At 42.1% G+C, this 24,099-nt stretch overlaps 2 protein-coding genes across 6 annotated transcripts in view; one reads left to right on the forward strand and one right to left on the reverse strand.

Moving 5' to 3' along the window:
• The first annotated feature begins 246 nt into the window (after positions 1-246).
• STOML3 (stomatin like 3) lies at positions 247-10,150 on the forward strand. The gene is made up of 7 exons (XM_064715646.1): positions 247-710; positions 3,522-3,625; positions 4,248-4,320; positions 5,514-5,596; positions 7,315-7,518; positions 9,125-9,259; positions 9,671-10,150. Exons 1-7 carry the CDS (start codon positions 629-631, stop codon positions 9,869-9,871), a joined length of 882 nt encoding a protein of 293 aa, XP_064571716.1. The 5' UTR covers positions 247-628; the 3' UTR covers positions 9,872-10,150.
• Positions 10,151-11,691: 1,541 nt separating this feature from the next.
• The window catches only part of LOC135449090 (complement C4-like), a 52,796-nt gene continuing 40,388 nt past the window's right edge, over positions 11,692-24,099 (reverse strand). For all 5 annotated transcript variants that reach the window (XM_064715602.1, XM_064715626.1, XM_064715618.1 and 2 more), the window contains 11 exons: positions 23,911-23,970; positions 23,349-23,442; positions 22,438-22,606; positions 20,708-20,795; positions 20,008-20,082; positions 19,282-19,390; positions 18,227-18,316; positions 17,809-17,901; positions 17,010-17,093; positions 13,176-13,308; positions 11,692-12,028 (listed from right to left, as the gene is read on the reverse strand). In XM_064715602.1, the coding sequence (XP_064571672.1) occupies positions 11,890-12,028; positions 13,176-13,308; positions 17,010-17,093; positions 17,809-17,901; positions 18,227-18,316; positions 19,282-19,390; positions 20,008-20,082; positions 20,708-20,795; positions 22,438-22,606; positions 23,349-23,442; positions 23,911-23,970 (1,134 nt within the window). In that variant the 3' untranslated portion in view covers positions 11,692-11,889. The remainder of the gene's footprint in view (positions 12,029-13,175; positions 13,309-17,009; positions 17,094-17,808; positions 17,902-18,226; positions 18,317-19,281; positions 19,391-20,007; positions 20,083-20,707; positions 20,796-22,437; positions 22,607-23,348; positions 23,443-23,910; positions 23,971-24,099) is intronic.

The raw sequence follows: 24,099 nt of genomic DNA on the forward strand, positions 1-24,099 counted from the left end.
ACTACATCCTTAAGTGCCACAGCTACATGTGCTTTAAATGCCACCAGGGAGGGAGACCCTACCACTTATCTGGGTAGCCTGTTCCAGTGTTTGGCAACTCTTTTGGTGAAGTAAGGTTTTTCTCATATTTAATCTAAGCTTCCCCTGGCACACCTTGAGCCCTTTTATTCTTATAATGTTGCTTGTTTCTTGATAGAAGAGACCAATCCTCACTTTGCTACAACATCCTTTTCCTTTCCGGCAGGTGTAGAGGGGGTTGAGATCTCCCCTGAGCCTCGTTTTCTTAAGGCTGTACCTCAGCTGCTGCTCACAGGACTCACTTCATCTTCCTGGCTTTTTTGTGGGTGTTTCAATCTCTAGTGACGGATTCACAGAAATTATTTCCAGCTTGTGTTTTGTGGGGCCTAAGACCAGCTGGGCCAAGTGCACCTCAGACAGAGGACAGCCACAGAATACATCCAGCTACATCAGAGACACAAGACTTGGTGTTTGGGAACATCCTCTCTTCACCAGGGTAACCAACTCCCAGAAGACTCCAACGCAAGGGATTTCTCCTTCTCTCATCCTGCCTCTCTCTTCTGCATCTTGCACAAGCCCTGCAGTTTCAAGGTTTGCTGCTGTCTCATCTATGAGGGGGTCAGAGCTTCCCTCTAAGGGGATGGATCCCCAGACAGAGAGACCCAAGAAAATGAACACAGAACATCTAATTGGTAAGCCTTGTTTTTGTGTGTGAGTGGGTTTTTTCTCAATAATATTAAAAAGGAACAAAACTAACCAAACAAAAAAAGTACATTTGTTTTACACTAGATTTCTGACATAGACTGTAGATGAAAACTCAGAATGTGCCGCTGTTAGTGACAGAGCAAGTTGCCTCATGCTGCCCTGCCAGGATGCATCAGCATTTACTTTCTGCCAACATGACCCCATTCATGAGAAAGACTGATTCAGCTATTGATACACTTCTGTATGGAGGGATGGACTGGAGAGAGGAAAATAGGATCTAGTTAGGGAAGACAGGAGAATTTTTCAGCCCTTAGGAGAAAGCAGAAAGGTTAGAGTAGAAAGCATGGTGGTTAAAGAGGCTGAATCTACTCCATCTTTTTGTTCCTGTAGGAGGCCTGGGAGATTTTTGCCCATACTGATGTTTTAATTTGCTTTCCAAGTGTTAAACCCACATAATGAGTTTGTTTACCAAGTCTGTGATGTACCCTAATGAGTGCATTAAGATAAAACAAAGTGAATCTTATTCCATCACCTTGGAGTTTTTCCACAACTGCTGAGTGATGAGCTCTCACATTTTGTGATGCATTGCAGCTCCTGATGTGCTCTGGACTAAAGAGTCAAGTGAGGTTTTTTGGTGGTTATGAGTATTATAATCCATATACAGGTATGGCAAACCCAGGTCAATGATACATGGGATTGTGACTGATTCTTAACTACTGTTTTTTTTCCAGAGTCTTTAATTTGTTGTGTGGTTAAATGGTTTGAAACTTTGGGGTATTCAGAGATCTATGGTGGCTTGGGGGGAGCTAGGAGTTTCATTCAAAGAATGAAATATTTTCCTGTTCTCCTTTTCTGATTGTAACCTACATTATTAGCTGACATCAGGATCTCTAGGACAGTTCTTGTGGAGAAGGATTCAATTGTACTTCGTCAAGTTTTGGATGCATGCTTTTTGCCCATGGTGGTTAGGAGTGATACCTTGACCCCTAACTCTTCTCAGCTGCTTGAGCATCAATCTGCTGAGTGCTGGCATTTCTTCCCATCTATTCCCCTGTCTGTGGATTGTGCCATTCTCACCAGGCATCTTCACAGTGGGCTCATGTGGATGATGGTAGATGATGCTACAACCCAAAATTGCTTTTGAGGAGGTTATTCATAATCAAATTTGTTACTGGAGAAAAATATCTTCAGATGTTTTCTGTAAGCTGGTAATTTATGTGAAATTAAGAGAGAGTAAAAAAGCTTAGTTCTGCTGAACAAAAATCCCTTCATGATTAATTTGCTCCAATTTCAGATTAAGAATTATGAATGATGCCTATTCTGTGACTTTCTGTGATCTCTTTCCACTGACTGAAAGACACCTGACTGGTGTCTTTGGTATTTTATGTACCTGTTGTAGCCTACACCACTAGTGTAATGTAATGTGAGGACAACAGATAACAGTTAAAGGGTTAAAGATATTCACACTAAATCCTAATAATCCTGGTTTTATACACATGCCGTTAAGGTTTGCACAGTAATTTGATTAGGGAAGCTCCTCAAATCAATTTTGCCACTGATTGCAAAGTGCCTGATGATACCTCATAAAACAACCAGGGATTTAAGATTGCTGGTTTTTTGGGAAGGGTGAGGAGGAAAGCTGGGCTCCTGATGCACCAGTTCTGTGCCCAGCTCTCAGGGACACCTGAACCAGGGCCCTTCTGAATGCAAATATGTTCATTTGTGAGTAATTCAGTCTGCATCGGGGGCCTCACAAGCAGAATGGGCAAAGCTGGGAGCAGCCAGGGGCTGGATGTCACATGTCACAAGTCCCATGTCACACCCAGGTGTGCAGCCACCAGAGCAGCCAAGGGGGGATGTCACATGTCACATGTCCCATGCAGGTGTGCAGCCACCAGAGCAGCAGGCACAGCCCGGCCATGCACAGGGACCCAGGAGGGGCAGGGGCTTCAGGAGGGCTGTGCTGTGTGTCCTCCTGCCCCGGGGTTGCTGGGAGTGTTCTGACAAACCTGTCAGTCCTGCTCTGCCAGCTCCTGCCTTATGGATCAGGGAGCCTCCTGCTGTTTCAGGGTCCTGACAATCTGGTTTTTTCTTACAAAGTATAAATTGAATTGTTTCCTATTTCTCATTTCTGTCTGCATGTGAGTTTTATTTGGTATTAGAAATTTCCAGTCCTGCCCTACACCTTTGAAATAACTTACTTTACTACTGCCTTCCCTTCGGGCACTAAAATAATGAAATTTGTTTTATATTTGTTTTATTTCATTAGAATGAAATTTTGGAATGAGATGAGCTGAATGCACTGAGACAACTGCTTAAAATGCATGGGCATGCATTTTGACAAGCACTAATTTTGAAGTTCTGCTGAACAGTCCTGTGGATGTACTGGTCCATTAATATACCTAAAAATGTTCATGTAAAGAAGGCAGGACTTCCCCTCATTTATTTATTTGCTATCTGTTTCATACAAACTAAACCCTTTGCCCCACCCAACAGTTTCATACTCATGGTTTCACCCATTCATTTATTTCTTCTTTATAGCCCCCAGCTTTGGTAATATATTTCACTTTCCTGTTGCAAAAATATATTTTCTGAGTCTTTTTTATTTTTCTGCGCTGAGAGGCGATAAAGCTGAATGTTTGGTTAGGTGTTTCATGGCTTTCTTTGGAAAGAGGAAGAGGGAGTGAGTTTCTGTGGACTTTGTGGTCCCATATGATTGCAGCTGGGCTAGATGTACATCCCTGGGATGACTTCTCAAATTTTGCATTCATTGCTCTTCTTCCTTATGTTTTTTACAGCTGACAGGCAGGAAGGAATTGGTGTCTGTGGCTGGATCCTGGTTTCACTTTCATTCCTTCTGGTGCTTATTACCTTTCCTATTTCCATCTGGGTGTGTATCAAGGTAAGCTAGCAGGATTTGAAGCACATGAATAATGCTCTATTATCATTGCTGTTACTTTTTTACTGATTTAGTTTAGACAAGGCACCTCACACTCACATTTTGGGAATCATAAGGGTTTGTAGCAAAGATGTGCTCTGGAAATGAGATCCACACAGGTTCTTCCACAAATGTTCTGTGTTGCCACAACTTCCTCACTTAATTTCTTCCAGTCTCAACATTCATCATCAGTTAAACTCCCAGATAAACATCTGTTGGATACCAGGCCTTCAGTAGGCATGATGCACTAAGTGAAGTGGTTTAGATTACCTGAAGTCAGAGCCCCTTTGCCTACAACTTCCCTGAGTGTACTGCTGATGTTGAGAGAGCTCTGGGGTGTTCTTTTTAGATCACTATTAATATTTTAATATGTGATCTGTTTTGTAACGTGTTTCAATGGGCAAGGGCTGAGTTTTTCCAGCAAATCATGAGTCAAGTAGAAGACATGAAGAAAGTGATTTGCAGCTTTGTTGCTTCCTATATCATTTGTACTTTCTTCACATTTAATATGGGTGCCAAAAATTAAAGGACCAAGGAATGAAAATAGAATTAGTTGTAAAATTCTAAATTTAAAATATTTTCCTAGGTTGTCAGAGAATATGAGCGTGCTGTTGTATTTCGTCTGGGACGCATCCTGTCTAAGAAAGCAAAGGGACCAGGTGAGTGCATGCAGTTTTTCTCTGGTAAAGTCCTCTGGGTTTGTTTATGCTATTACAATGCACTCAGACCTCATAGAGAATTGCAGAGGTTCCATTAAATCCTTCATAGCATAGAGGGGAATGAGAAGGTCCCCTCTGCAGTTCCTTTACTTGCAGACTGTTTACTTTTCTCAAGAGGAGATACAGCCCCCCTCCTGTCCTAGCACAGAAATTTGAGAACCTTGATACCAGGTGTGACTTTGCTGCTGAGCAATTTGGGCAACAGAAGGATGAGTTCATGCTGCACACACTGTCAGGGGAACTGCAGGGAGGTTTAAATGCAGTATTCATGTCTGCCATGGTCTTTTTTGGGTGACCGTGGCCTCTTTCCCTGCACCTCACTTCCAGCACAGCTTGTTGCTGCCAGCTCCTTAGCTGTCCTCTGCCCTGAAAATGGTAAATGTGTCAGGACAGGGACACGCAGCAGCTGCACCAGGGCTGTTCCCTAGGACCAGCTTACAAATCACAAACCAAACCCAGCTGCATGAGGAGTCTGCATTGGTGCAGTTACCACCTCTGGGCAATGGTAGTTGAAATAACAGGAAGAAGTCCTTTTCAGGTACTGTCCTTCCTCTTTAATAGTAGTCATGTGGTCCAAAGAGCAGCTAGGCCTGTACAGGGCTCTCCTGTGTGGCTCTGGGTGCCAAAGCAAGGTGCTGAGGTTACAAGAGAGGATTGGAAGTTTTGTCCAGTCTCCCTCTCCAGTGAAGGAGATGGAGACTCCTTCACAGGATTTGTCACCTCTTGGGACAATGTTCTTCATGTGGTGCAGGAATAACCTGCGTGATGTCTTTCCTGAGGACACATAATGAACCATGTATGGCTTGTGATTTAAAAAGGGAAAATTAAAGGCATGGAAGGAATTTTTGCCAAAAGTCTCATGGTAGACTTCAGACAAGAGCTTCAAGGTGCCCATTTCCAGACAAGAGTCCTAGGTCATTAAGCTTTAATGAGTTCACATTATTTGCAGATATCTGCACTTCCCTCTGTTATTTGAAAATACAAAACATCACTGTTGTCATGTCTTTTAGGCAGAAAGAACAGCTGCAGAGATAAGGCAAAGTGTTATTCCAAATCCATCTGTTTATCTCTAGGATACATGGATCTGGACTTTAGTTTCAGAGGTGTTTCATCTAATAATTTTTATTTTTCAGGAATGATCCTTGTACTTCCATGTACAGATACATTTACCAAGGTTGATCTGAGGATTGTTGCCTGCAAGATTCCTCCACAAGAGGTAACTTCTCTAGCAGCCATCTAAGACAGGAACAAAAGATGCAGCAAATTCATGTAATAATAACATAAAAGTAATGCATGTTTTGTAATTTTGCCACACTGAGCTACCATATGGAATTTAGCTACCATATGAAACTTAGCTTTTCAGCTGTATCTTCTGCATTTCAAGCTGCTCATAACACAACTTCTTGCCCAAAGAAATTATGGGTGTGCCATCCCTGGAAGTGTTCAAGGCCAGGTTGGAGGGGGCTCTGAACAGCCTGGTCTAGGAAAGGTGTCCCTGCCCATGGGAGGCGGGTTGGAACTGAGAGAAGTTTTGGGATCCCTTCCAACCCAAACCATTCTGTGACTCTCCTAATGAAAATCTGCAGGTGTATCATTGCAGGTCAAGATGGTGTTCAGAGCTGTGATGTCAAAAATAAGGGAAGGGAGTTACAAGTGTGAATGTGAGACAGGGATGACAAGACGGGAGTGGGCTACAAAATTCCCAGTTGCAAATTAATGTCCTAATAAAATTGTATCTGCCATGTAGCTCACCATTCAAAAGAGGCTTCTACATGTGTCTGGAGAGGCAAATTAACCATGGGTAAGAAATCCCATTAAATTAACAGAAATTATCAGACAACCTTCCACAAAACTCAGGTCCAAGCAGGAATGGATGGAGGAAGCAAGATACATCCAAATAGAATATATCTTCTGGCATTTTGTTGGCAAATTTTGACTGAAAAATTTATTCTGAAGGACGAGTTTTTGAGCAATCCTGTTCTGATCAAGTTTTGGTTCTGTGTGGCCTCAGTCCCATGGCAGAAACATTCTTCTGCTTATGGAGTTGACACTTCTGTCCCCTTCTTTAAACAAAGAGTAGAGGGAGAAGAGGCAGCCCCAAGACTCCTTGGGCCCCGAGAATTTCCTACTGTGTTCTCTAGGAGACGTTTTTTGGGCTACTATCTTTTTGTAAACAGAAAGAGCCTTTTACTTAGAGTACAGGGTGCAGGGGCGTGTGATGTGAAATGAAAAATGGCTCCTGCAAAATGTGAGGCCGGAGAGAAGATGGTTGCAGAACTTGTAATGTATAAGGCTTAGCAGCTTTTGGCCAGGCTTCTGCAGCATTTGGCAGGGTTTTTGTGAAGCATCCCTTTGCAGGCAAAAGATGCTGAGGAGGGAAAGTATTAGTGGACCATCATCAGTTCTCCACTGAGGCCAGCTGCCTTCTGAGCCACAAGAAGCTTGTCTGGCAAAAAGTGACAACTCTTCTATGAATGGTTAAATATTTCTTTCAGTTTCTTCTCACAATTTCTTGCACTTTTTATTTTAGTGTGTTGATATTTCTTAGAAATACATTGTTTAGGGGAAGTAGCACAAATCTCCCAAGCTGCATGAAATGTATAAACTCATTAATGGACCTTTCTAAAAGAAAGGAAGAGGATAGCCATCTTTTATAGTTGCAAAAGAAATTAATTCAAATTATGAGATTCACTTACAATTGAAGCAGGTTTTTAGAAGGTATGTAAAGCATTTTCCCCCAGCTTAAACTTTGTTGATGCTGGACAGCTCTCTTCAAGTAATTTCTTGGGGGAATGACAAAGAAATCAAGAGAAATTCTTAGTTTATTTGAACTATCAATGCCTTTTACTCACTAAGGGTTAAAAAAAATTCCCTTCCTAGGGAAAGGATGTGTTGTTGGATCTTTCTGTGACTGTGTGCATTTCTCCAATGCAGATTCTCACGAGGGATGCTGTTACTGCCCAGGTGGATGGGGTGGTGCACTACAGGATCCACAGCGCTGTCAGTGCAGTTGCCAATGTCACTGATGTCCACTCTGCCACCTTGCTCCTGGCACAGACAGCCCTGAGAAACGTTCTGGGTACACAGAGCTTGGCTCAGCTGCTGGCAAGTCGTGAGGAGATTGCACACAGTATCCAGGTAAATCTGGCACTCAAAATTCACAAGCACGGAGGTGTCTTCTGGGGAGTAGCAAATTAGAAATAATCTCTCTTTCTTTCTTCAACAAGGATAACAAAATCTCCCTTTATGATTTTTTTCAATTATACTTTTCATTGCTTAGAGTCAGAAAGAATTATTCTAAAGGTATTTCCCCAGCCTCTTGTAGCAGAATTATCTCTATCAAAAAGCAATTAAAATTCTGAAATTATCCAGCCATTTAAAAAAATTGGCTTAGGCCTTGCACAGGGCAGCTGCAAACATGGAGAAAGAGATCCCCTGCTCAGGGGAAGCTCTGTCTTGAGCAGACCCTTGATTGAGGTAAGACTTATATCTCCTGTAATTACAACTGAGAGTACAAAATTGAGTTGCTGTATGCTTTTAAATGCCATCTGGTTTCTTTTTTGATTTGGCAGCCAGGCAGAAAGCAGAGGAAAAATCCAATACCCAATTTCTAATTTCAGTCAGAGACAAGGCATGGTCAGACCAAAGAGAGACTGTACCCTCTGCAGCCAGGAGAGTGGCTGTGCAGAGACAGAGCCATGGTGGTGGTGTGGATTGCAGGAGTGCCCAGGAGCCAGAGCCCAGATGAGTTTGCCAGTGCTGCAGGGCTGTCCTGTGTCTCACCCTTAGTGTGCTTTTACTGTGTTGTGCTGTTTAAGGAACTTGCTGTAGTATTTCTTTGTTAAAGGGAGAAGTTCAGTAACTGCCCACCACCTAAGGAGAGGATGGGTATCATAATTTAGTAGGTGGGATGCGCGGGGGCGACCACGGCCCTGGAATCCGGCTATCCGGTGAGGGGCGAAGGCCAGGGCCCCTGCGCATCAGAAAGCAGCTCCCCTCGGCGTCTTGGCCTCGGGCTGAGCTGGGTGATAGCTCGGAGCAGCGCGGTGTGAGACGAATTAGGAGGCGACCACTTGCTGGGGGTAAACTGTCGGTTTATTACAGAAGAACCAACAAGGAGGGGAAACACCCAGCAAATGGCCCCGAACAGGGGGCAGGAGAGGGTTTTAAGGGAAAAGGGGGGAAGAAGGCAGGGAAACCCGGCTATCCAATAGAAATACATATTTGGAGGTACGAAACATAACTGATATACTAAAGTAACCAACTGTTATAAATCATAGGAGGGGCTCCGGGGCTACAGCCAACTATAACTCTCAGAGAAAAGAAAATTCTCAAAACCTGGGAGGAGAAAAGGGGTGATTGACTGAGCCCAAGGAGGAGGCACTTTCACTTTATAAGAGAAACCAGGGGAGGAGCAGTTTCATTTCCATAGCAACCTAACTGACAGGGTCCTGGGAAAGGAAGAAACCATTTAATACAGAAAATGGGGGGAGCAAACTAACAAACTTAAGAACACACCACAGCAGTGGGAGAGAAGCCCCACAGGAGACACTGGTGTTGACCAGCAGGTGTTTCCTGAGGCTGTTGTAGCCACTGTGCACACACCATGCTGGGTGCTGGTGCCCCTGGGGCATCCCTCTTTCTGCTGTGTGGTTTGCCCCGTCCTTCTGTCCAAGCAGGGCACACCACATGGCATTCCCTCTGCCAGCACTGTGCTCTTCCTGGCGTGTTGTTTGTCCCCAAGGCCACCCTCGACAGTGCCACGGAGCAGTGGGGAGTCAAAGTGGCTCGTGTGGAGATCAAAGACATCCGGATCCCCATGGCCATGCAGAGGGCAATGGCAGCTGAGGCAGAGGCTGCTCGAGAGAAAAAAGCTAAGGTGAGACCCATGACAGGTGACACCCACCTCCAGGCTTTCATCTTCTTGTCAGAGAACCACAGAATTATTTCGGATGGACAAGACCTCTCAGATCACCAAATGCAATCCTTAAACCCAGCATTGCTGAGTCTACCACTAAACTATGTCCCTAAGCACCACATCTACATACCCTTTAAATAACCACCAAGGTTAATGACTCCACCACTTCCCTGGGCATCCTCTTCCAATGCTTGACAACCTAATTTTTTTCCTAAGATCCAATAAGAACCTCCCCTTAGCAACTTAACGCCATTTCCTCTTGTCCTATGGCTCCAGGTATCCAAGCTAGTTGGTTTTCTCCTCATTGTAAAGCTGGATTTTCACCACTATGGGCAGCGTTTCCATGCCATTTCCATTTCTGTTCCTTTGCAGGTTGTGGCAGCTGAAGGAGAAATGAATGCTTCCAAAGCTCTCCAGAGGGCCTCCATGGTGCTGTCTGAGTCTCCAGCAGCTCTGCCCCTGCGTTACCTGCAAACATTAACAGCTGTGGCAGCACAGAATAACTCCACCATTGTCTTCCCTCTCCCTATGAATATGTTTGGGAGTTTGGGGCAGAAACGTACAGGGGGATAGAGATTGCTCTATGCTAAATCCTAGGCCAAGATATTTAAAGGTTTTCCTAGGAAGCAAAGGGGACCCAATTGGCAGAGTTAAAGTAGAATCATGTTTATTACCTCTGCCCCCAAAATAACTTTAATAGTCACACACAGCTCCCACATTGAGACTGCATTTGCAAAGTTCAGACACTAAGCAGTTCCAGCCTAGACTCATCTGCAAGTAAAATGGAAGAAAATATGTAAAATGTATGTTAGATCTGATATAAAATTTTAAAGATGTTTTCACCACAGTTTACAGAGTCTTGAGTGTTGCAATTATTTGGTGATTTGTTTGCCAGGCAAGAACCTCTGAGCTGTTGATATACACTACACAGCAGAAGGGTCAGACATTGGTTTTAACTCAAGCCTTGTGGAGTGGAAAGGAAGGATTTGGCGCTTAACCTTAGAGGTATTCTTTCATAAATATTGGCAGAATTACTGGATAATGGGTATGTCAGTGCAACAACCTATTCTTTATCTTATATTAATAGAAATTAGTACTTGCTTTACTGACCTCAGCTGTATTTTGCCATATCACTGACATTTATATAAGCTGTGTAATAAAGAGAATGTATGACCAGGCATTACAATCACATTTCATAAATGTGAAAGCTGGGGCAAACCTCAAGGTCCTCTGTCATTTTAAGTGCCTGTCTTATACCTTCAGTAGGTTTCTTATCTTCCTTTACATATGCCATGAAGCAGTCCAGATGTTTTCCTGAAATGAGCCTTCCATCCATGCAATGCTTGGCATCTGAGAGGAAGATGTTGCTGATATCCAGGTCCAGCTGATGCTAAGTTTGAGTTTGCAGCCTTCAAAGATGGCTGTTCAGTTCTGAGTTCAGGCACAAGGCAATGAACTGTCTTCTGTGAATCTGAAATTTCTGGTGATGGAGCTGTTTTGGTAGGTGCTGCTGCAGTGTAATGTCTTGGCCACATGAGCATCACTGTTGCCCTTTCTATCAGTAGCATCATTTGACTCCAAATTAATCACCTCAGCATGAATCTACTAATTATCATATCATTGACACAGGCCCTTCTTATTTTTACTGCAGTGTAGCACAAGCAGTCCAGGTGGCAAATATTTGTTCTCAGTAGCTGCTGGCACAGATAGTGGTATGAGCATCTGAGGATGGTGACCTACACAGTTCTTCTCTGCTTCAGACACGACTGCCAAATGGCATTTTGCTGGCAAGCTAAAGAAGCAAAAACTGTGCTTGAAAGTCATCTGCTTATTAGTGTTACCAAAACATTTTCCACAGACTTTTTCTTATCCCAAGAAAAAGAGCAGTTTTGAGTTAAACTCAAGATAAATAAAAGCTTGAAAGACATGTGGCTACCGAGTGCAATTAAAAGCAATTCTGTGCCCTCAGTGAGCTACCAGCCTGTGGAAAACTGCCTGTGGAAGATTCCAGCACAGGGCAGGTGCAGTGTACCACTTCTAGTTCTAGCTTCAGAATTGTATGGAATCCAGCCATGGGGTCAGCAGGACTCAATTACAGCCAGAAACCAGCTGCTGTGTTAAGCATGAGTGTTGGTATCTCTACTCTTTCAGCAGCAGTGTAACACAGGTAAGCCCATGAAGACCCAGGTTTTTTTTTTTTCACCCATGAAAAAGGTCTTTGTCTTTTTAAAAATATTTTTTCTTTGCCCAGGACTGCAGTAATTATTCAGACAATGCGCAATGTGTTTTTCTTTTGACTCTCTGCAGGAAAATTGCACTGTTGTAGAATAGCTCATGGAGACACCAACTCCTGCTCTCTCTTCCCCACTGTCAGGGACAATAAGCACAGTAACTAGTAGAGGAACTGCATTTTTATTGTATTACCCACGCACACACCCATAAGAGGATGCTTCATACCCCAGTCAGTGAAACAGCAATGGAAGCAGCCCTGCCATGTTACAGGTGCCACTGGGATGCACAGGCTTTGCAGGAAGAATTCTGGCAGAAGGTGAGCTGCAGCCCCAGAGAGATGTGGGGGTCAGAGCCGTTGTTCAGACATGGCACAGGCTGTCAGAGGTGCTCAGGAAGTCCTGCAGGTGAGCACAGCTCTGCCGGCGCAGAGTGCTGCGGCACTCGCTGCCCTCCGGGATTTTCTCCACCCAGGCTTGTGCATCAAGTAAGTATTGCATCCTGAGGGAAAATGGGACAAGTAAAGAAGGTTAGTCATTATTCCTGACATGGAGCAATGGGAAAGTGTAATCCCTGATCTACTCATCCCTCCAGAGAGGCATCTCTGAAATCAAGCTAGTTATACTAGCCAAGAAACTTGTCTTCACCAGCAGGTTAACTGAGCTTCGATGAAAATCTGGGATGTGTCAGTGCCAAGCTAGGACAGACTTGGCTGTACTTGTGTTTTGAGTGTATCAGGTAAGCTTGGGCTGAGTTTCTTTTAGAGTTTCCAGAATGACACAAAAAGTCCAAGTGCACACCAGTGGGACAGTGAAGGGAAGTTTAGTTCCAACAGTGTACCCATGAGAAGCTGTGTAACTTCCAGTGTTTCATGCCTGAACTGGAGAAGATGTTGGAGGTTAAACCTCTGCAAGGATGCCCCAGTATCCATCAGGCTTATTTTGAAGCAGGCCACTGACCTAGGCATTCACTTTGGCATCATATAGAGATGGGAATGGAACTTTTTAAGGTTTTTAGGAAGTGGTGCTCACACCTTGATGGAGATCTCCTCCCTAAAAGCTTTCAGAGGCATTACCTTTGTCTAGTTCTGTGCAGGGAAAGGAAACATTTATGAAGTCTTCCTCCCTGAATATTTGATAATGTCATACGAAATTCCCACTCAGATAGACTCCCTTTTATTCATTAAAGCGTGACAGTGAGAAATGACAAGAATATTCTACCCACATGCATGGTGTAACAGCAACCTTGGGAACTGCTCTTAGTCATGGTCCCACACATTTCTTCTGCAAACACAGGAGCTGTTTAAGGCATCTGCAACAGATGGACTGGGTAGCTTATACCATTGTCCTTTTCCAGCTGTGAGTTTTTAACCCAGGGGAACCAGGGCCAGATTTGATCCTGAGAGGTCTGGGAACCACAGATCCGTGAGCCAATAGAATTGGATGGCTCAGCTCTTCCGCAGAGCTCTGCTTTTGCCTATAGAGTGGAACACTTTGCATTTTAGTAAATCCAGCAGAATCGTCCCCTGAGAAATTTGATGCTTTTTTTTTGCCTTTACTTTCTGAAGGTATTCTAATAAACTGAGTATCCTCTGGGTTTATGGTCCAGGATAGCAGCTGCTGCTGCCCAGGGACCATTTTGCACTTACTTGTTGTTGCAATCCACAGTTTGCCCATCTCTGCCCATGAGGAGGTAGCGTTTGCCAGGGACAATGTTTAACTGGCACATGGAGCGTGATAGGAACTGTCGGTGCTCACCCACTTGGATGCTTTCATCTGCAGCTGTGGGACAAGAACAGAAAACCCCATGAACTTTTCTAACAGAGAGAAGAACTGTAGCCCACAGGACACAACCCCCTGTGGTCATTTGCTCCACTGCTAAGCCAAGGTGATATTCCAGTTTGGAATTGGGCTTGTCAGGTGGCACAGACATATTTTCTGAAAAATCCTTTTGTTAGGATCTTTTTCTTCTGAGAAGCTGGGAATCTTCAGCTTCTTCATGTTTTGCTGCTTTGGAATGTGATTTGGAGAATTTTTTACCCAGCATGTGAAATTGTTTTTACTTGATGACCAATGAAAGCCACCTGTGTCGAGGCTGTGAGCAGTCACAAGATTTTATCATTCCATTCCTTTCCTTTGCTAGCCTTCTGATGAAATCCTTTTCTCTCTATTCTTTTAGTATAGTTTTAGTATATAATTTTCTTTTAATATAATATATCTCATAAAATAATAAATAAGCCTTCTGTAACATGGAGTCAAGATTCTCATCTCTTCCCTCATCCTGGGATCCCTGCAAACACCACCACAGTCAAATGAATAAATGGTCCTGCTATGGTAGGATACATTTCCCTTAGTGTGACCTGATAGAAAGTAAGCCACCTTTGCCTTAGCTGGTTGTCTTGGTGTTTGCAGTAATTATTGAAGGAGATGTTTTTCTATAAACCTTAGGACCTTTCAGACATTATGAAGTTAACTTCAGTCTCAGAGACTGAAGGAAAAGCCAAGGAAAATAGAACATGCTGTCTTCCATTTCAGAATGCTCAGGTTCAGGGTGCTCTTAAAAGCTAGCAAACTAAAATCAACCATTTTGAGGCTCAGCAATGCAGCAGACAATATTAAAATCTCACTCTCCTTAGTACACCTGACCAGAACTTTGCTAATGCAGCCTTTATGCTCTTCCCTCTGAATTTGATACACAGGACAATCTCCTGGTGATTTCTGTGTTAAAGCAATTTAGAAGACTCTGGTCTGGATTCTGGCCCAGAAATTTATTAATTCAGAATTGCACTGCCAAATACAGAAGTGAGCATCCAAGGCAGATCAGGTGGCTGCTCAGACACTGCAATGACATGAGAGCTGAAAAGATACATTCATCTGACCAGTCTCAGGTCATGAGGACACTATGTTGTTTAACTAGAACAACAGTTTTCAAAGTCCATTTGAAAAAAAAATGGCAAATAACAGCAATATTCTAATTTTTTACTCTCTTTCTAACGATAATTTGAAAGTTACTGTAAATTACACATAAATTGCACCACAGTCTTTATCGGTTAACAGAACCTTGTCCATCATCTGCTCTAGTACAGAGTAATATATTACAAGTATGGAAAGACTAGTTATCAAAATCCTAAAAGTAGAATATTCTAATAGTAATTCGATTTCAGAGAATTTGGTATAGGCTGCTGATCTGTGAAACCTAGCTTTAAGAACCTTATCTACCACCTAGGTACAACTTGCATCAGTTTAATGTATGTTACTTATACATCTACATTTTTATAGAGAATATAAGTCCTGTTGGTTTTCTCATATAACCCAAGACCTTTTTGCTGTTCCTATGCTACATGATGTCCTGAATTTTCATTTTGTTCATGGAATGCAGAGATGGGTCAGAACTACTTGAGAAAATGATGATGTTATGCCTCATTTGGCTTAAATTGCCAAGGTGTTTCTCGGTTCATATGCTTCACAAATGGCCTAATACAATTCAGACAGTGGGATCATAAGCATTTGAGTCATTACCTCGAGTGGTTATTATGTAATTTCCAATTTTAAATCTCCAATTAAAAAAAGTTGAAATTTTATGTTTCAAAACATCCACGTGGAATTTAAGGTAAATATTTACTTAGAGTTTTAGAATCTGTAATGGGAAATAATGTTTAAAAAGGGGATGGAGGGGGGCGGGGAAGAAGAGGAAAAAGAAAGAGTCTCTACTACTTTGTATGGGCTACACTGTTCCCAAAAAGGACTCCTGGAGGGCTCATAGGACGGCACAAATATTAGCCATTCAAAACATATACACTAATTCTGTCAATAACCAAAGTAATCTGAGAAGCACACCTGCAATATTCTCTTTTGCTGACTCCCAAACACAAATAAGTGTTTCCACTTGTCTTCTGAACCAACCCTTTACTTCAAAGGTTGTTAAGGAAATAATGACGGGGTCCAGAGAATTTTACCCCACTAGTTCTCATCTAAACTTGGTGATGGCAACAGAGGCCAACCTCACTCAAAAGAGCTGTAGAGAATACAAGAGATAACACTAGCTCAGTCACAGGCTGATTTGGGTGCAACACCTAGCTTTTTCTTCATCCTCATATAAGTTTGTGCCTCCTGCCAGCCTTTCCCAAATCTGCTGAAAGCTTCCTGATGCTCAGAAGCACAGGAAAAAAGAATTATCAGCACAAACCAAAAAGAATTATCAAGTATGTGGGAATAGAAGACATCCTTTCCCTTCAACTTCACATTCAAAGGATATTTCTCTCAGCTACCAAAACCCAAAAATCTTTCAACTGCTTTCCTGCAAGTTGTGAGTACAAATGCATTTGAACCCAGAGCCCTAAAGCCTTTAAATCCTATAGGCATTCTCAAGAGATTAATAAAACTTTCCATTGGGATACCATAATCTCCTACAGTCATTTCCCTCCATAAGGAAAGCCCTGGGTATGTCAGATGCTCTCTCTGGAATCACGAAGCATGGACCTTATTTTTACTGAACATTGGGCACAGATCACAAGTTGTGTGCCAGAAAGTACTGTGTGACATTGCCAGGCCCCTGGGCAAATACTGGAGTGAGTTAATTCTGTTCCAGAGAGGGAAGATTTCAAAACCTTTGAAGCTCCTTTTTAAAGGCAATCTCTGGCTGCCAAACTCAAAACTGGTGACCACAGGATACCCCAGCAGCTGAAATCTGGTGTGTCACCTGACAGCTTCCCCAGAAATGACTCTGAAGAGTATCAGTGCTCTCTGGTGCTGCTGATTAAGTTCACATGGGGGCAGCTGGGATGGCAGGCTTGCAAAAGGACATTGAGAGCTGTGCAAACCTTTACACTGCACCTAACAACAAAGAAGCCTTTCTATTTCTTTAGCACAGTTATTAAATTGAAGTTCCAGAAGTTTTCCTGTCTTTATTGACCTCAGGCAAGTCACTGTGGACAACTCTTAGCCTGTTCCACAAGGGCTGCAATTGCTCAATAATTAGTTGAGTAATTAGTACTTCAAATCTTCATTTAGTATCAGAAGAGAGGTCAGTGGCTATGTCCGCTCAAGAAAAATTAAGGATCTGTCAACAGTCTATAAAAGAAAATAAAATAGTTGATGCAGAAGACATAATACCCCCACTATGCATGTGTTTGGAGGGGTTTATCTTAAGACTAGCTCCAGTGTGTAACCATGGACTCAATGAGTCTGGAATGTGTCTTCTGGTTTATTTTTATCTGAAATGTTTGAAGCTCGTGTGCTCTGGGACTGCACAATGTGAACCAAAAAAACTACCCAGAGCTTAACTGCTCAGTGAGGCAGCTGCACCAAACAAGCCTTGCAGTAAATAAGACTTCTTGAAAGCCTACTGTAGAAATATACCTGACCCAAATTTTCCATGGCAGAAGAAGGCGTCTGCATGGCTCATGCTGGCTAACATTTAGTCAATCTAGTTTTTCTACAGGTGAATGAAAGGAGTAAAACATTTTGATACTTTTGATACTTACATGCTTTAAGGATCTTGTGGATTTTGGCCTCATAGTAATCAAAGACATTCTTCTTTGTACTGCCGAGGATCTCCACCTCATATGCTGCAACAGACAACAACGCTGTGATGCCAGATGGCAACATGGAATTGCATCCAAAGACTGAGTCACAGGTGTGCTTTACCAAGTGTCTGAACAGAGGCCAGAGTACCATCTACTCACAAACCATGGAATTATTAATCAAGAGACTCTAGATTTGTATTCCTTTCTTTGTATGTTTTCAAGGAAGCTCCTCTGTGGTTAGGTTTTCACTCTTTCCTGTCCTTCTGTTAGCATCTAACGTACCAAAGGTGCACAACCAGTTTTTCTTCAGTAGTTTATCCAATTTTGTATCCAAAGAAGAGGCCAGAAAAGTAAATTTACAAAGGGGAAAATATAAATCTACTCCACAGAAGGAGCTACTGAACTATGGCATGCCATGGAAACCCCATTATTTTCTTACATTCTGTAACGTGAGGGATGTGATGGACTATGGTGCTGCACCATGGGTTTTTTTAAACATCATAATAACATAATGTAACACAATGTCCACCCCTCCTGCCTCCAGCATCCTGTTGCATCTTTCCAAGGCCTTTACTTCCCACTTCTCTGCCCTGATGACTACAACTGCACATGCCTTCATTTTTTTCTCCTCAGCCTCTTGGCCACATACAGAAACCCTACTCAGTTCAGGAGAAGTCTGGGCACAGTTTAAGTTTAATAAGTTTATTTTTATTAAAATGAATGATGCTGAAATTAACAGCTGTCTTTCATGCCTTACCATAATCTGCAGTAGGCTGGTAGCAGACAAAACTAACACGCGTGGTTTGTGTTAATGATTTACTGAAAGTTGATTTTTGTTTCGGGCAGGGACCTGGAAGGAAGAAAATAAGTGATACACCACAATAGGCATGGATATGTAGCCAGATGTAGTTTACACATCCATATTTACACAACAATACAATAGAAAATAAAATAGCAGAACAACTTCCTTAGTGGTGTGATAGAGGTGTATATAAATATTGGATTTAGCTATCAAAAAATCAACTTGATACTGAAAATCCTAGAGGATGAATGCATCCTGTATTACACATTAGGATAATTCTGATGGTCCTTTTCTGGGCTTAACAATTCCCATGTAAATTGTTCCCAGAAGTAACTATCTATCTTTTAGACCAGCTCCTGCAGCCATTCCTTACCTTCTGCGCACTGGCAGACGTCGGCGTGGCACAGCTTTGAGAGCATGGCACTGTGCTTGGGAGCGCTGTAGAACACACTGCAGCTCCTGTCTGTGGGCGAGGAACAAAGCAGCTCATTTGGGAGAGCTCAGGTGGAAAAGCCTGGACAGTACAGCACAAGCTACGTTTGCAGCCCAGCTTTTCCCTGGTCCAGAGAAAGCAGAGCTCTGAGGAATCAGGTGCACATCAGCAATTCCCAAAGACCTACAGCTAAGGGACCTGGAGTACAGGGCTGCCTTTCAGCTGGTTATTTTCATTCAGTTTGGATAATTTTTGTTTGGGCATTTTGTTGTTGTTGTCAGGGTTTTTATTTGTTTGTATTTATTTATTTAAGTTGTACTCTTCCCTCCCTGCACCCCCCACCTTTTTTTTTTGTTCCCTCTGTAAACCATCCATCTTAAAAACATCTTAATACCATAGAACAACAGTGAACATTGCACTGTTTCAGAAGAAGAAGATAGGATCAACCAATAGTCAGTTAGTGGTTTAAACTCAGTGTAAACTGTCTTGGATCCCTCTGTCAAGGCAAAGTAGAGATTTGACCTAATTTTCAAATATTGTTTGCATAACTTTGGCAAATGGGGATGATTTGCATTTAACCTTTCTTTGAATGAGGAAGAAGACTGCTTTCCCTGGCAAGCACACTACAGAAGTCAAACCTCCAACATTGTCTATCTTAAATGTATAAAGACACAGCCTGTCAAAACAAAATGTGAGTGAAATATGCTTAAAAGCACCATGAGAAACAGGAACTCAGAAAATCTGATTTAAAAATTCATGAGTGCAAAAGTTCACATTTTCAGTCCCTTTGCAATACTAGGCCATTCCTGAGAAGATCTGTGTTTAGATTATCTGAAGTAACTGGAAGACAGTTATGCAAAGCTGGTTTTTTTTTAATCACTAAACAAAATTACGTGGTTTCATACACTACATAAAAATCAACTTTCTACGGACTGGAGGGTTTTTTTGAGACACTCTCCTTCAAGCAGTTATGTATAATTTTTCTGTGCCCTTACCAGGGTTGTAAAAATCATAAAGGATGGCATTTGCAGGCTGAACCAAGCCCATGGGATTGATTTGCTTTGCCCCAAATGATACACAATCTGGGTCTGGTCCACTTGGGAGCTGGAGGAAAAAGGAAGAACAGTTTTGATGAGAAAACTATCTCTCCTCAGTCAGTTCCTCAATGTTTGTGCCTGTGCTAGTTGTTGAACACTTGTTCTGATGGAATAGATGAGTTAATGCTGATATCTGCTTTGGCTGCAGAGGTGAAGCAATTCAAGTGGATGTAGGGTGGAGTCATTATCCAAAATATTGAGAAAAATACAGAGACTAGGGGTCCTGATGTTTGCATTTGTTAATCACTATCTGGATTTTGGCCTTGACATGCAAGATGTCCATGTGGAATTTCCAGGAACACCAGTTAACACTTGTGTTATCATGTATGAAAAGCATCCCTTCTGGCTAGAGAGGGAGAGGATTTCTCTTTTTTCTTGGGCCAAAGGCCAAGTCTTGAATATGAACTATATCTCCTTGGACATAGAATGGTGGAAGATGAAGGTGTGCGTTTCCCTTCTTCCCTTTCTCTGTTCCCATCCTCCTGTTCTTTTCACTGAGCTGTTCTATAACAATAAATGACAAAAATTACAGAATGGTAAAGGAGAGTGAAAAATGCAGTGATTTCTAAAAATTCTAATGCTATCTGAATTGGCAGGGATTAGAAAATCATTGGGTTTGCTTACCTCACCAAAGTAGAGCAAAACCTTCCCTTCCTTGTACTCAAAGTGCTGAATGTACCTGTCTGAAGCTGTCACCAGCTGCAGGAAAACAAACAAACAAATCAGAATAAATCCCTAGCAGGACAGGAATATCTTTGCTGCCACCTTCCATATTCTAGTTTGCTTTGTTCAGCCCTCTTTCTTCCTCCCTAAAGGAGACTGTCCCCGAAAGCACAAAACTGAGCAAACTTCCCTCAGCCAAGCTGGCTCCAGAACCCCAAACTCTGAAGCCGCATTGTCAGAGCACTGTGCCCCATCTCCTTGCCACTGTGCCCTGCCACCAAGCACCACTGAAAGACTACTTGCCTTCTGCTCTGCAAGCCCAGGATGCCCTGTCCTGGCATGTCACAGGACAGCAGAATATGATAAGGGCACATTACTGCCCTGCTAAGCCTTGCCCTAATTTATTTTACAAGGGACTAAGAAATCTGAACTCTGTTCACCACAAGCTTTGCATTTATTTTATATATTCAGCAAATATTTTTATTAGAATGAGAGTAGTGGAAATCAATCAATCTATCTATCTATCTATCTATCTATCTATCTATCTATCTATCTATCTATCTATCTTCCCATGTCTCTTCTGTAGATTTTTGGAAAGATTTTGAAAGAAAAATTTTCTAAAAGTTCTATAAAATGTTGCATAGAAAAGTGTGCTTCTAACCTGTTCGAGCTCCCTTGTGTCAGGCTCCAACCCACTGAGCAGAGTGAGATCAACCAGGGACATCTTTGGTGCTTTGGGACCTGTGGACCTTTATAAGGGACATGGTCAGCAGTGAACAGCTGCACTGAACAGCCAGGTTGCTTTGAAGAGTCTGGCTTTCCAGGCTTGCTAAAGGTGAAACAAAACTTTCTGCTCCATTTAACTTTCCCAATTGGATTTTGATTTGAAAATTAGCTGCCTAATGCATTAAGAGTCAGGAGGTAAAATGAGTCATCCAAACTAGTCAAATGGTCATCCAAAATCCAGGTGCCTTGCCTGAGATATTCATATGGGCTTTCCTTGGAGCTGATAGGCAGAAAAAATTCACCTGTATATGACAGTTCATCCCACCTTAAAAGCATTGTTGAAGTCAGGGAGGTAAACAGCACTGACAAAGTATCTGTTCTCTATTACTTAGAAAGTAGAGATAGTCTGTGAAAAATTTGGATAAATTAATTTCCTAAGTCAAATTTACGTCACCTTTCCTGTCCAAGGCAAAAATCCTCATTGCTGTAATTATCCACTAAATATCTGTATTGGATTTCCAATCTTTCAGCTTTCACCATCTCAAAAATCAGGAAGTGGTGTCATTGCTGGAAAATGAAGTGGTTCTGCACTCACACCAGGTGCCTTGACATGAGATATTTTACATACACTTGGTGGAACTTCAGAACTTTTTATTTTGGCGCTCTCCTTTTCCCATAAAGGATGCACCACAGTGTAGGGAAGAGGAATGATGATGTAAATCTTGCCTTCTGTTTTCTCCCATGTCTTAACCACAAGGAATTTCACATTATTGTCTAAACCTCAGCCTAACACTCAGCACAACAGTGATGCAGAACAGTGGATCTGGTAGCTGATAAATGTTACATAGCAATTATTGGGGAAGATGATGCTTTGGCCAGTAAAAAAATCACTGAATATGTGTTTAATGAAGGAGAGTGAAAATTGGGAATTAGGGCGACTTCAGTCCTCCCTTCTATTGTTCATGCCACTGTTTAAAAGAGGAGATAAAACCACCATCTTCAAGGCTTTGATAAAAGTCAGTGGAAAACCAAAATTCTACTGGGGAACAAAACCTGCTTCTTCCATCCTGCTCCTCTCTAGAATAGACAGGAAAGACATAAATTTGTGGTTCTGAGACCAATGACACACTGTAAATGGGAAAAAAGACAGGTATTTCAGTGTTATGCTGCATAGGAGGGTTTATTTTTTCCTACCTCTGCCCTTGCCAACTTCTTGTCACAACAGAATATCCCATCTGTCTTCTCTCCTAGATAGTACTGGCCATCCTTTTTTCTTTTTATGAGGCCAGAGTGTGACCAAAAAGGAAGTAGCAGCATCTCTCCAGAAAGTGATGCAACTCTGTAAATATGCTACTACTGCTTTCCAGCTGTATTTACCTTTTTAAATAAAATATTTATTTCAGAATTTTAGTCTGCCAAATGCTTTAGAGTCTCCGCAGAATTTGATGGGGAAGAATCTGCAGTGGACATTTGAAGTCTACGTAAACCATTTAAATAAATCTCATCCATTGTTTGGAAACCTTTTCTGCTGCCATGGGAGAGAGGACACACACTTACAGTGTATGCAGACTCTGAGATGACTAGATTGGATGCTGAGTTTGTGGATATGAAGAGGGTGACAAAGGAGAATTACAAACAAATGAGGAGCTGATCTTGCAGACCTACCTGACACAGACTTTGTATTGCAAGGATTCTGTTTTGCTGCGAGTGGTCAGATCCCTTTTTCTTCTGCTGCGAATATCAAACCAATCAATTTCAGACAGTGTCTCAAAAGTGCTGTTTCCTCCTTTAGTCAAGTCCTCATAATCATAGTCTTCATCAGAGTATTCAGCTTCTGGAGGTGAGAGACAGGGTCAGCCATGAACAAATTTGCCTGCAGTTTGGCTCCTTTTTGGTATAATGATAAATTCCAGTGAATTTATTATTGGTATAATCATAAATTCCAAACTCACATCACTGTGAGTTTTATAACAGTTCTCTGTACACTGTCTCAGTGTTTCCAATTCATTCAGAGTTAGAATTCCAGGGATAACCATACTAAGAATAATGAACAGACTAAGAATGGAGTTTAGGCTGTGCATAAATATTTAAAGAACAATTCCCTCCCTCCAAAAGCTAACAATTCACACAGAAAAAATCAATGCAAACATAGGCAGAGGTGATGATGACTACACACTTCAGGAGATGTAAAACACATTCTTGCTTATATGAAACATCTATGACAGATCTGCCTCAAAGAATTTTAAGCCCACATGGTGGGTCCCTCATTAGCCAGAGAGCTGAGCAGGGTTTTCCCCTCTGTGAAGGGAGCTTATCTCCCTTTTCTCAAGAAGAGTTTCTAATGGTATCTGTGTAACAGCTAAGTACCTGCTGCACCTACAGTCACTTGTAGTTGTTATACTATTTAAGTATAAGAATAATGAACTAAATGAAACAATGACTGGGTAGAATTCAGGGACTTCTCCTTTCCCTTGTTTCATTCATTAGTTCCCACTTTCCAAGGCTGGAAATGAAGTATCATTAGCAGTTGGCCAAACCTGTCCCCTTTGAGACCCAGCCCCTGCCCTTTCACTCACCAGAGTACTTAAGGCTCCCTTCCACTTCCACTGTCAAAAGCAAATCATTGCAGGTGTTGTTCTTCAGCTCAGGTGACCAGTACATTTTTAATATCTAAGATGAACACACAAACAGCAAACCACTAAAAATATCATTTAAATGACAAGGAATTTACCCATACAGGATTCCAACACATGGTGATGGGACGTGGGAGTGTGGAGAGAATGGCCAGCTCCTCAGTGGCACAGGCTGGAGTGTCACAGATATAAGCAGGTCCCATGTGCAATTCACAAATGGGGTGGGTATTGCACATAGAGAGCTTTGAGATAGCTCTCCATTCCCAACCACAAAGAGGTCTTTCAAACTCCAGCCACCTCTATCACCCTTGACATTTTATGGATTTAATAAAGTTAAAGACAGGAAAAATTTACAGTCCATAAGGGTAGGATTTTGGCCCCAAATTTTAAAATTTTGGAGGTAGGAACTCAAAGGTTGGGGCCATGTCAAGTAAATTTTCACCTGGATTTCAAAAAGAGATTAAAGAAGTCCAGCTGGACTCTGTATTTTGAATTCACAGCTTACACTCATTGTCCCATTTCCTTTGCCATTCACAGATACTTCAAGTTTTCTCCCAAGTTCAAACTGCAAACAAAGGGAAAAGAAAAGATATTTAGTTTGTGCTTGGAATTTGGTCTATTGTTTTCCTGACATCTTTACAGTCTTCTATGCCCTTATCCCCCAAACCTGGGTAGGGAAAACTTTCAGCTATGG

Source organism: Zonotrichia leucophrys, chromosome 1, assembly GCF_028769735.1.
Source record: "Zonotrichia leucophrys gambelii isolate GWCS_2022_RI chromosome 1, RI_Zleu_2.0, whole genome shotgun sequence".
In the NCBI taxonomy this organism is placed as follows: domain Eukaryota; kingdom Metazoa; phylum Chordata; class Aves; order Passeriformes; family Passerellidae; genus Zonotrichia; species Zonotrichia leucophrys.